The sequence below is a fragment of the Symphodus melops genome (assembly GCF_947650265.1).
Source record: "Symphodus melops genome assembly, chromosome: 2".
In the NCBI taxonomy this organism is placed as follows: Eukaryota; Metazoa; Chordata; class Actinopteri; order Labriformes; family Labridae; genus Symphodus; species Symphodus melops.
This window is the reverse complement of record NC_136692.1, coordinates 6585858-6598322: the sequence shown is the minus strand read 5'-3', so window position 1 is coordinate 6598322 and position 12465 is coordinate 6585858. Positions and strand designations below refer to the sequence as shown.

Genomic DNA, 12465 nt, shown 5'->3' with positions numbered 1-12465 from the left:
AGTTCAAAACATTTGTCAGTGTTTGAATGCTCTATAATGCTATTCACGACTCGTAGACACAACAGTGATTCCTGGCTGAATGAAAGCGCTCACCTCGGCCCTGTTCTTCCTCCCATGTCCCATCTGATCTGTGTTTACATCATTTGAAGGATTTGTATTGTCGAGCTAAAAAGATTAAGGGGGCGTCACGACTCTGTGTGTCTGAAAGGACCCATCAGTCCCCTACTACTATTACCCAGTGAGCATCCCCTTCATGAAGTCATCATCTCTTTGACCTCAATCAATCACTCGGCGGGGCCTCCACTGTAAAAAGCCTCCTATTAGGCGCAGTGAAAGCTCTGTTTACCCAAGCTTAGTGAGTTACCTTGGGTTACTGCGAGAATGGAGGCTGTGGAAACAGTGTGCTACAAACATAACACTCGGCACGTCAGAGTATGCCCTCTGTATACCACATAGCTAATCATTACACAAGAGTGACGTATTGGTAACTTTAAAGATGATGAAGACTTGCGTGTCGTGTCGTGTCGTGCATCAGAACAAGGCACTATCTTCAAAGAATTCACAGAGATAATTCAGCAATGTGAAACTTTTCTTTATTTTTTTTTTATCAAGGATTCAGGTCTTTTGTGTGGTTGCCGTGTTTCTAACTTTGTTAAAACCGATCTTTAGGTGTAAACGTCCTTTCTTAATCATCCTTCAGGAGATAAAGTGTAAGTTCAAATAGTTTTATAAACACATGTTACCTGTTGGAGTGGCTCAGTCTGCTGGACAAAAGCCTCGTTCACTTTGACCTCATTCTGACGGCGATGGCTGAGCAAGGCTGACAAAGTCATTAAGTGAGCAAGCAAAGGGGTCTGAAGACGCATGTCTCACTTGAAGCGTGTCCCCCCCCGTCCCCCCCGCCCTGACTCACCCCTGCCCTGGCTTTTCACCCTTAAACCCCCCTTCTGACCCCTTTGTTGGGGAGAAGGGGTCTCAGTCTTTGGAACCAGCTAATTATAGAGTTTTAACGTCTGCTTGACTAAGCCCTAAGTGCTGGAGGACATTCCTACAATTGGGAGATTCACTACAAGGGTGTGTGTGTGTGTGTGTGTGTGCCCCTTTTTTACAACACAATCCCAAGAGAAAAAGAATTTGTTTTATTGGAAACATGAGGCTGTTAAACAGCAAACGTTCAAATGAAAATCTCAAAAACTAACTAAAAAAGGGAAAGTAGATCTTTAAATCTGCAGCAACGATACATACACACAATGTTTATTAGGTCTTACCATCTGAAATAATATTGATTGGGAGGTTATAAAAGTTCATAGTTTCTCTAATGTCTGAATGTTTTATCTCTGAATTGTGGTTTTAGTTGAATAAACTCAAAGCAATAACACACAAACTTGACCTTCAAGATTTAGAAGACTTGCCACCTGTGCTATGATGTACACATATATTAGAGCTTGTGACTTACCCCACTCTTAGGCTTTGCCCCGAGGTCAGTTGTGGGTCCTGAGGTGGAGGCAGCAGCAGCGTAGGAATATGGTGGGACAGATCTTTCATCAAACTCCTGAAAAAGGAAAACGTCACAAAGCTGTAACAGCCATTATCAATTGATGATCAAAAGCACATCGCGCATACACAGGACAGATACCCAGTGTCTCTAAGCATTGTTATGTGTAATGTGGCCACTAGGGGGGGGATCCATGAAGAATGTAATTGAGGAGGAGAAGGAAAGACAAAAGATATTAATGAACATTTAGGAGTCCACTATGACATTTCTTCAAACCTTTTTCAACAACCAAAATAAATCACTTTTCTTTTCATTGTTTTGAATGCTGAAGCCAGCGGTAATGCAACACAAACAGTCACACGCCACTGTGTGTACCTGGAGTTGACGTCGATGGAGGGTCGGGGTGCTGTCCATAGAGGAGGTGGCACTGAGGGCATTGTCTATTTCCTGGTCCAACTGGTCCAGCTTCATCAGCAGCAGCACCATCGAGTCGAGACGAGCGTGCTCTCGCTGAATACAGACAGAAAAAAATTCTACATTTACATTTGTAAACAACTTTGACACAGGAGGTCATCAAGGTTTTGAAGTGTCCTTGAGCAAAACAGGTGTTGAGAGGGGGAATAGTACCATAGAAATGCAGGCCATATTTCATCAGCCTCACTGACAGATATTTGAAGATTGGGATAATGATAATATGTAAGACTGGAGCTAAAGGAGGTGTATTGAGGCGTTCCTGATGTCCAGGTTTCCTATCCCCTGAAGTGTTCAGGGATGACACACTCTTAACTTGTGTTCATGTTATCATACTTCAACACAGGACAGTGAGCACTGACATTCTGTGTTTCTAGTTGAATGGTGCACTTATCCATCCACTGATGAACTCCATACTTCAGACCATAACCATCTTTATACATTTTGTTGAGTTGCAGCTTACCTAATGATTTATATCTATCAGTTTGCTAACTCAACCAATCAGCTGGATATTATGGGTTAAGATAGAAACTGTTAAGGTGGAAGAACCACACTGAGCTAGTTGTGGCTTTATTGTACACCAAGGGACAACTTCTGGAGTTCAAAAGATAAGATAATTCTTTATTGATCCCCAGAGGGGAAACTCAAGAGTCACAGTGGTAGACACCAAAAAGACAAGGAAGAACAAATAGAATAGATACAAATAAATGAAGAGTATTCCACAAGTGGTTACTACAGGAAGCAAAAGCCAAATAATTCCTATTGTCACATATTATTTTGAAAGCAAAAACAAATATGATACCAGCTTGGTTTGAAAGACAAAAATAATAATAATAATAATAATAATAATAATACATTTAATTTGTAAGCGCTTTTACGAGGGCTCAAAGGCACTTTACATGTAAAGGCTCAACTAATTTGGTAGCTCATTCCCTTATTGGCCCTCTTCAGCTTGACTTCTTTACTGGCTCTAGATTGAGCAATAGTTAGCTTTCCGACCTCCAGCTGCTGCAGCAACATGTCCCAAGTGTCCTTGGGCAAGTCACTTCACCCTGAATTGCTCCCTCTGCTTTGTCTGCGGTGTGTGAATGTGTATGAATGGATAAGTTACATCTGATGGTCTCCCTACATAGCCACCTCTGCCATCAGTGTGTGAATGTGTAGGTGTGACCTGCGGTGTAAAAGCACTATGAGTAGTCCGAAGACTTAAAAAGCGTATAGGCTCAAGTCCATTTACCATTCACATTTTAGCCAATCAGTTTAAAATCAAATTAAATCTCTGAAGACTTTATGGTGTTTTACATGGTCTATGTGGTCACCTAAACAAATCAGTTTTAAAATGAAAAGTTGTATTTCTTAATCCATACTTTGGTCCTTGTTCAGGTAATTTTGCCTCTTGGTAATGCATGCAAAAAAAAATAAAAATGAAAGGCTCTCGCTCTTCCAGTAAACTTGTTCTTTTGTCCCTGCTCCTTACATCCTTTCCCTCTTCCTTTATAATCAGGCTGGTGACTCTTATCCTGTCACTTTCCCCCTCTGCTCCTCTGAATCCTTTCTACAGTTCAAATAGTCCCAAACTGTTTCCTCCCTTTTTTTCTACACACACAGTGCATTTCATGTCTTTTTTTTCCATCGACACTGGACCTGCTTTTTTAAATCATATTACTTCAAGACAACATATTCCTCTCAATCCTCTGATCTGCAGTGCTCAATTATCCCGTCTGGTGCTTTGATAACAAAGTCTCATACTGACCTCAGGTGGTGTGTCTCCAGTAAGACAAGCTAAATGACATACAATCCAGCCAGCTCAAAACTCCACTATGCTCTCTGTGCTTTGTTTGCCATCCCTCTGCCCTCTTGTTAAATGCAACATAAGCCTCAATCTGAAGTTTCAAACGTCCCTCTTTGGTGTTCTTTACATGGTGCATGTTTTCATTTCCTCCTGTCCGTCTTTTTCGTCTAAGCTCCGGGCGTAGCTCTCTGTCTGAGCAGCTCTCCTGAGATGAACCCCAACACATGACATCACACTGCTCGCTCATTAGTCCCAAACAAACCTTGTTACAATTTCCCTAACAGGCCCTGTTAAACTCTTTATAGGGGTGATGTCATGGGACGAACAGGGGATCATACATTTGTGAAAAGGCTTCGAGGTCTTGTCTGTGGTGTGATGCATGGACTGTAAAGTGATGTAGGATAAATGACATACACAATGCAAATCGTTAACACGTCTGGTGAAGTTTATAATGTGGCTTCACCCTCTTTTTTATTTTTATTTTTACCCTCTTCTTTACAATGGGTGTGCTGCGTTGACATGACTCTGTTTTATCAGCTGACTGATGCTGATGTCTGTGAGTTTGACGGCTTTACGGATCCTAGATAGGATCTACATCACGATAAACAAGCTGCAGCTCTAACCCTGGGCCCTGGCCCCGAGCTCCATCCCTCTAATAACATCTTATGACTGGAGAGCTTACATTTATTTTCCAGTTAGGGCCCAATTAGCCTGTCCAAAGAAGTTCCTATTGGGTTTGCTGAGAGAGCACATAAGACACAGAGGGCCATGTGTGTCATGGAAATGTGTCTCTCATTGATGCGTTCATTGGCATTCCTAGCCGGTAGAAGCGCAGATCGCTGCGTTCTGTCTGCTTGGAAAAGTATCACAATGAAACATTGTACGGTGGTAAAACAATGACATCTTTACGAGGCTTCGCTGAATGAACAAAAGCATCTGGCTCGGGATGGCAACAACAACCACAAAACAGAAGAGTCAAAAAACAAGTGCACAAGATGTCAGGCGCCTGAGCGAGGCAGCGTTCTTTAAAGGGGCATTCTGGTGGTTTGGGTGCTCTCAGAAGGTTTCTTTTTTCTGTCTCTCCCATCTTTTGAGGTTTTTGTTACATTCCTTCCCACTTCCTGTTTTTTTTTTTTTTTTTAAGAAGGAAGACAGTTCCCACACTGTTTGAACTCTGGGACCCCTCCTTTCCCACTCCTAGCTTTCTTTTTCAACCCCCCCCTTACACCCTGTGCCCTGCATCCCATTTCTCAGACCTGTCAGAGATGCTTTGTCCTTTCCTGTGAGACAAAAACAGTGAGCAGATTAGATATCAAAATTCTCTGCACAGAATGTTTATTGTTGGCATGATTTTGTTGTAACTGAAGCAGCCATTGAATGACTATATGAGGACAAAAAAAGGCAGGGAATAAAGTGAGCCCGTGCACTGAGACTGTGGTGATGTTGCCAGGTCGTCTGTCGTCAGATAATCAACAGTCGAGCCAGCTTGGCCCTCAGGTCAGGATAAGGCCTTGACTCTAAAACCAATAAACGCACTAACAAAGCCCAATATCAGGCTAATCTAAAGAAATCATGCAAACCAGATGGGTTCATTTTACAAAATCAACCTGCAACAGCAGCTTGATTCACAAGGGATAGAATCATTAGTTAGTGCAATATCTTGTCAGAGATCATTCGGGGCTGTTGTTTCCATCGTCCACATCCAGTTATTTTCATCATAATATCCAAGAGCTCCTTCTTCTTCTCTTCTTTCATACTGACAGCAGCATGTGACCTCCCTTGGGGGTTTTATTGTAAGGTTGTACTGGCTGACCTTCTGTCAAGCACATTTTCTTGGTAAACTGCCGTCGTACAGTATGTACACCACAGGGTAAAAACCACATGGTGCAGTCAAAGAGGAGGCGAGCCAACGCCATATGGTGGATGGATTGCCTTGGGGCCTACACTTTAATGGCGGAACTCTTTTTTTTTTTCCAGGATCTAGTTTTTTTAGATACTTAATCTATTAGTTTAAAACTGAAACTGGAAACAGTGTTAATAAATGCAGCACTTGTTTTAAATGTCCCTACTCTGGCCTGTTGTTGTTGTCTAAATATTGGCAGCTGAGAGTGACGTCAGCTGTGCTCATGATAAACCAGGTTACAGAAGAGTCAAGGCTGCAATCACAGATTCATTGTTTACTAATGCTGTGAGGGAAACTGAAATCTCTAGAATTAGCCAACAATACGCATTATGTTCAAAATCTAGACGGTAGGGCTTAAAGCAGAAATGTTTCATTAGCATGCATTGATTGTAGTTGTATCGAACTTTGTTATTTTGTATTCTAACTTTGTATTGACACTCTTGACACTTATTCTTCTTCGACACTTAATTCTTTGTTGACTCTTATTTTATTTAAATGTTTTAGCATAGTTGCACTGTCGTTCATTTACTGCTCTGTGTACCCTTGAATTGCCCCCCAGGGACAAAAAAAGTTTTTTGAATTGAATTGAAGTCATTTTAAGGAAGGGACCAGTAACTTACTGTCGGTCTGCGCATGTTAAACACAGTTAAACCTGGCAAACCCTCAAACCCTCTATGTCCCACATTCAGACCACCACTGATTGACAGCACAGTTAACTGATTAAAAAAAGAGGGAAATGAAAAGCTATAAAAAAGCTAACAGAAGCTGATAATCTTCATTCTATGCTGATGGCATGTAAAAAAAAAAAAAAAAAAAAAGTGCTAACAGCAAAGATATTACCAGCACATCTGAAATGTGTATGGCTGTTTTTATAGTCATATTATTTATCTTAAGCATGTACTTTTGTTGTTTTATAATGTTGAAAAGAAATGCCACGTATGCACATATTCGACTACAATAAGCATGTGATAATGTCATTATATCTGCTGCTGCTTTACTAAACTGGAAGAGTTGCTTTAAAGGAGGGCTGATCTATGTCGAATGACAAGAATTTAACCTTCCACAATATTGTACTTGTTTAAACATCTTACTTAATGCATGCATTTATGACTTACATGGCCTGTGTGTGTAAATAATGGATTTCTTGTTTTCATTCCAAACAGTGAACACTGCAACTTCTAGAAGTGAATTAATTCTGTGTGAGTTCTCAGGCTTGTTCTTGTTCCATTGAGTCACAAATATAAACTGATTTTTTTAATGCAGTTTTTCACACTTTGCTGTTTATACCTAAACAGCACAGGGCAGAAGGGCTTCTGCTACAGTATTTGCTGGAGAGCTAGTCTTTCACCCCAGAGATTAGTTGAGCCTCCAAGCTCCTCTGTGTTCATAGTCTCCATGCCCTTATAGGACCTTGTTTTGCAATGAGCAGTTGAGAAAGAGTAAAACATTTCACAGATCGCCCCCCCCCCCCCCCACTCACACAACTGCAAGCATGTGAGAGTGAAGTCATTGTTTTCCAACGTGCTTGCCAGAGTGTGGGACAAAAATTATTTGTAGGCCCAATATGCCCGGTCAGTTTGCTTAATAACTTCATTTGAAGTTTCTCAGGTGCAATAACTGTTTTTTTTTAAAACAGAAACGCAACCACGAAGACATAATGTATTGTTAATTATGATCTTCCACAACTATATCAGATGCATCCTTACCTTTCTCATGCGCACTTTGACCACGCTGTCATCCCTCTGATCACCAGGTTCATTTATTCCTTCTAAAACCCGACTGGAAAGTTGTGTGTTGCTGTAAATAACAGCTTGTGCCTCATCATCTGTCTCCTCCATTCCAGACACAGTAGTTCCCATCCCGTGGTGTTTCCCCTGACCATCTGCCACCTCCGAGGCAGGTGACTCCCCAGAGCAACGCCCACAGGCCTCTAGGTTGCCATGGAGTTCCTTTGGTGAGGGCTCATCGTTGGCCTCTGCAGTGCATAGAAGCAGGTTCTCTGGGTGCTGTTCATTGCTCACGCGGAGGTGCTGAACATGTGGACTTTGGGTGACACACGAGATCTTTTCAGGATTCAGTGCAGGGGTGTCATCTGGCTCGACGTGGCTTACTTCTGGAATTGTACCCAGTTTTGAGGCGCAATTTTCCAACTGCGCAGCCATGACAAAATCCTCAGAAAAAGCCGACTCTTTGGACACTTGGATTTCTGTTGATTCGCTGATGGGGGTTGTTGTTTGTTCATCCGTGTTTGGACACTGACTCTTAGCCTGTACTGCGTTTCCTTCTGAATATCCATTGTCTAGTTTTGCAGAAGACATAGCGTTGTGAGCCGTCAAAGAGCAATGCTGACCAGCGACAATAATATCAGATGATGTGACTGGTCCATTCTTGACTTCAGATGCAATCTCACTGCCTTCCGCTTGTACACTGTCTTCTCCCTGATGCCTGTCCATCGCTGTTATTTCAACATTGTGCTGTTTCACTGATATCTGGGAGGATATTTCACCACCATTAGCAACATCCGATACCCTAGTAGTGCCAGGATGATCCAGCTCTCCTTCTTGAATGTCTCTTGAGTCATAATCAAGTCCTGTATTTCTTGGAATTCCTTGGTAATCCAGTTTTTCGGCAGAGTCTGCACTCCAGCTTTCATGTGCTTTTTCGTCAGATATTTTTTCTAAGGCAAAAGTCACAACTGGTTCCACTGTTTTGTGATCTTGTGACATCTCTTCACCACTCTCCATTATATTAACCGAACAGTGTAGGAGAGCAACAGGTAAGGTTGCATTTGTATCCGAATGTCCAGAGGTGGATATTGTCTCTTCCTCTACATCTCCATCAGGGAGGTCAGTGTGAGGATCCAGTTCCGTGGATGACCGGTTTAGAGCAGATATCTCAGGAGGTCTGCAGTCACCCTGTGTATGGTTCTCCTTTGTTTCCTGTTGATTTGGAAGTTTGCCAGGCTGCTCACCAGCAGATTCAGACAGTGAAAGCCCATTGTTAGAAAAGATAGAGATGCATTGTTGCTCTTCAGGAAAAAAATGTGGATTTTTAAAGACACTATCGTTATTCCAGATGTCCGAATTCTGGACACTCTCTGCACCATCTTCACCAATAATAGTTTTCTCACACTGACTAGTGCTAACAACTGCAAAAGACATGTCTGCTGTGGACATCCCACTATTACAGTTAAATTGAAATTCCCTAGAATTTCCAACTACTGCGGTTTTGAGATGATCTGATTCAGAGTCCCTTTGAGGAATGTCAACTTCCACAAATTCATGAACGCGATTCACCGATTCCTCCTGCAAATCCAGAGGAACTTTTTTGTGACTTTCCGTCGACTGTTCTGGGTCTTTGTCATCGTTTGTGAGCTCAAGAGTCTGGGCCACATCCTCTGTGGGCAGTCGATGGCAACCCTCTGGCATGGAAGCACACCTCATACGTCGACCTTGTTTGGAAGCACCCGCTGCCATCCAGGGAGCCTCGCTGTCCACCCCATGACAGCAGACCAGATCCAAATCATCATAACTGTACTGTAATCCTGAAGGATGTGTCACATGCTCCTCCCAACTTCTTTTCCGAATGGCTACTGGCATGGTGGACAGCCAGTTTTATGCCATAGAGCTCGATTTGTTGCCAGGGACAAAAAAAATGGAGAACCGGATCTTCTGTAAGTGAGAGGAAAAAACTGGGATGAGAAAGCACCAGTGTTTCCAAATTATGAGTTAACAGAGAATAAATGTGCAGATGACAGCTTGATACATAATGTTTTACTCGAAGAGTAAACAGCTGAGGAGTATTTCAAGAGGAGCGTATTTATGTTGGATTCACAGTTTAAACTCTGCTGTGCCTGTATGAAATGACAGGCTTTGCTAGTCATACATGGAGAGATGATACGCTAATAGCAGAGCTGTGCCAGATGTTACTTTACATTCTGATAGCTACATTGAATGTCCTTCTTCAGAAACAGTTGAGTTTTTTTCTAAACAACATCAAGATAATCAAGATAGATGAAGGTGTTCCTTGTTTACGTTGTAACACATCTATTAAGTGAACTGCAACAAACCAGTTTGACAAATTTACACTAAAAACTTTCCCCGAACCATGACTTTAAAGATGCACATTTTAAACTAGTCTTGGAGAATCAGGGTGTTGGTTCACTTACTTTTTGTAAGTGTAAAAAACCCAGAACATTTTGATGTTACCAAAGGGAACTTAAACTTCTAATGACAGCCAGGGTCCCTGAACAGCTGGGTCTGGACAGGCCAACAATATCACATTAATCAAAACCAAGCTCTACTGTGTTTTTTTCCCTCACTCTTGTTGTAGATCATAATGTACAGAAGCAAAAGAATACACAGATTCAAACAGCAGTAGGTACTTGTATCCATGCTGTAGATCTGCCATAATACAGAACAAATAAGAGCACTTTATAAGCGCAGAGTTAAAAGGACATCCTGGATAAGCCATGAGGCTTTAACATAATGACAAAATCGCTCACATTGTTCATTGATCAAACAAAAAAGTTTCTGGACACAATGTCCCTGAGCAGCTTCTGATAAAACACTTTTTTTAAAACATGTTATCAAGATGAGAGATGGATGCTTTTCTTTTCACTTCATCACCTCTTATTTCCTCAAGATAAGATCCGGCGGGTCCCAACTGTCATCTGCGCCCTCTGGCATGAACCTAAATCCAGTATTTGAGAAATCCAAAGGAGGTGTGTGAATATTGTACCAAAGCAGTTCTTTCTTCTACTCGCCCTTAAACCAACAGCATAACTGACACCTCAATCCAATTCAGATATCTTGTGCAGGAGTTTGATTAATGTTTAGTTCTTTTATATTCTCCGGTGGTTTAAAAAATAATCCAGCTGTATAGTTGGAAATAAATCAACTGGCAAGAATCCAAAAAAATAGGTTATAGATCCAGTATTTTCTTCAAGATCAGTTCTCCAGATTCAGTCACAAGTTGCCTTTTCATTCATCCACTGAAAGCAAAGTGTCCGTGAAATACAGATCCGTCTTTTTCCATGTGAGTTTATAAAGGTTTTATTTTGTAAGAAGTCCATAGTCTTGGTTTCTTCAAGCCATTTTCTGGACTCCAGTCAATATCCTCGCTGTGAAACTGTCCGAGAGGCAGCGAAGCCTCGGAAGGCAAGCAGAAAGCCGGGGAACGGTGAGACGTCCAAAGACAACTTCCATCTTGATCACATTAGGGGTTTTTTGCTGACGCTGAATGCAGAAGGGTCGGGGTGGTGTAAGAGGGGCTGGGTTTTCTTTCCCCCACTCCACCCCTGCTCTCCTCCGTTCTATCCTTTTCCTCATCAGGTCCCCTCCCCACTGGTTTTGACAGGGAGTCTGAGTCACATCCTAGGAGCCCCATCCCCCGTCTCCCAACTCACCCAACACAGTATACGCATTTGTTCCCTCCTCCCTCCTCTCATGTACTTTCTCCCCTCGCTGTTTGAAAAACTTCCTCTCCGTGTCTTCTCTCAAATCTGGTCTCATTCCTCTTCTAAGTGAACTTTTTCCCTAGTTCTTGCCCGAGTGTGCGATTTCACCGAGGTGGACAAGACTTGCACCAGTTGGTTTTGATTAGTAACAGACAAGCTGCCTCGCAAGACCTCCTGGCTGTGGTCCAAGAGCGATTGCTCTAATATTTTGGCAGTTATTCGTGGGGCATGCTTTTCTTCGAAAAACAATTGTCATCTCGTAACTGTGCAAGCATTCTTATCCAAACACGCTGGTAATGACGGAAAAATAGCAACGCTTGATATCTTTACCGATATGCATGAGGTATGAATGTGTTTTAAACATTCTGCAAGATTATCTGTAAACTGTAAAGCAACAAATGTTTTATGACAACATGTAACATGTTGGAAGGGCTTCTGACTTTGTACCTATAGTGGTAGATACAAAGTAGACAGAAAGGAACAAAATGCCAGTAATTAATTTCCTAATATAGTCATTTGTCGGACGTACTCAGCAGATAGAAAAAGGAAAGGCAGCAGTATTTACATTCAATGTCACTGAAACAACATTTACATAAGCAACAAATAATCACTGGATAAAATCATGGAAAAGTGCAACAGCAAGTTATGTGAGCTAAGACTAAGTCAGTAGTACAAAGACTGGTGTGTCAAATCAACAGGGACGAAGTGAAATGAAGCCCCTTCCAACGATCCCTCTAACCCCAGCCTCTGACCTCGAGGTCAGCCAGATGTTAGGTGAGTCTCTGGATGAGTCTTTTCTTAGGGGCCTCGCTGGGAAAATGTACACTGCCATCAATGTTGGCTCTCCGGGGACACAGATGGTTGTGCTCAAGGGAAAAGATCCAAGTTCAACAAGACTCCTCTGTAGCATGTCACATGATGCGCTCTGTGGTTACGTTGAGTGCAGTGTAACCAAAGGCAGATCTTTTTGGGTCACAGTAGCTTCCATGTGAATACGGCTTGTGATTGAAGAAGAAGGGCTGACGCGGAGCATGACTCGGGCTATCCACTCATTACTTCATGTGGACACGGGTCTGTCATTTGAAAAGCCTTCGTCCTCACATCCTGCACAGCCACAGGACAACTGGTCTCAGTCAAAACTGATCCTTTCAGTGACAGTGTGCAAACACAAGTTCGATCAAATACATGTGTAACAACAATATCTGTACATGTGAGCTGCAAGAGAAGCGAGCTTTTTAAATTGAGCATCAAAGCATGTAATCGTGAATATAACGTTTTCGGTTAGGTGGAAAGCTTAGAAGCACTTTGATGTCAAATGCAAACATGCTAACACGCTTCTGTTTGTC

The 12465-nt window shown here is 42.1% G+C and overlaps 1 protein-coding gene across 3 annotated transcripts in view; it reads right to left on the bottom strand.

Moving 5' to 3' along the window:
* dlc1 (DLC1 Rho GTPase activating protein) overlaps positions 1–12465 on the bottom strand; it is an 87558-nt gene that overhangs the window by 69713 nt on the left and 5380 nt on the right. Inside the window, exons 1-4 of one of the 3 annotated variants that reach the window (XM_079338019.1) lie at positions 10290–11026; positions 7368–9332; positions 1871–2005; positions 1457–1552 (exon numbers count right to left, since the gene is read on the bottom strand). In XM_079338019.1, coding sequence (XP_079194145.1) covers positions 1457–1552; positions 1871–2005; positions 7368–9260 — 2124 coding nt within the window. In that variant the 5' untranslated portion in view covers positions 9261–9332; positions 10290–11026. Of the gene's footprint in view, positions 1–1456; positions 1553–1870; positions 2006–7367; positions 9621–10289; positions 11027–12465 lie in introns of those variants that run through there. The other 2 variants (XM_079338018.1, XM_079338020.1) reach the window with 2 other exon arrangements.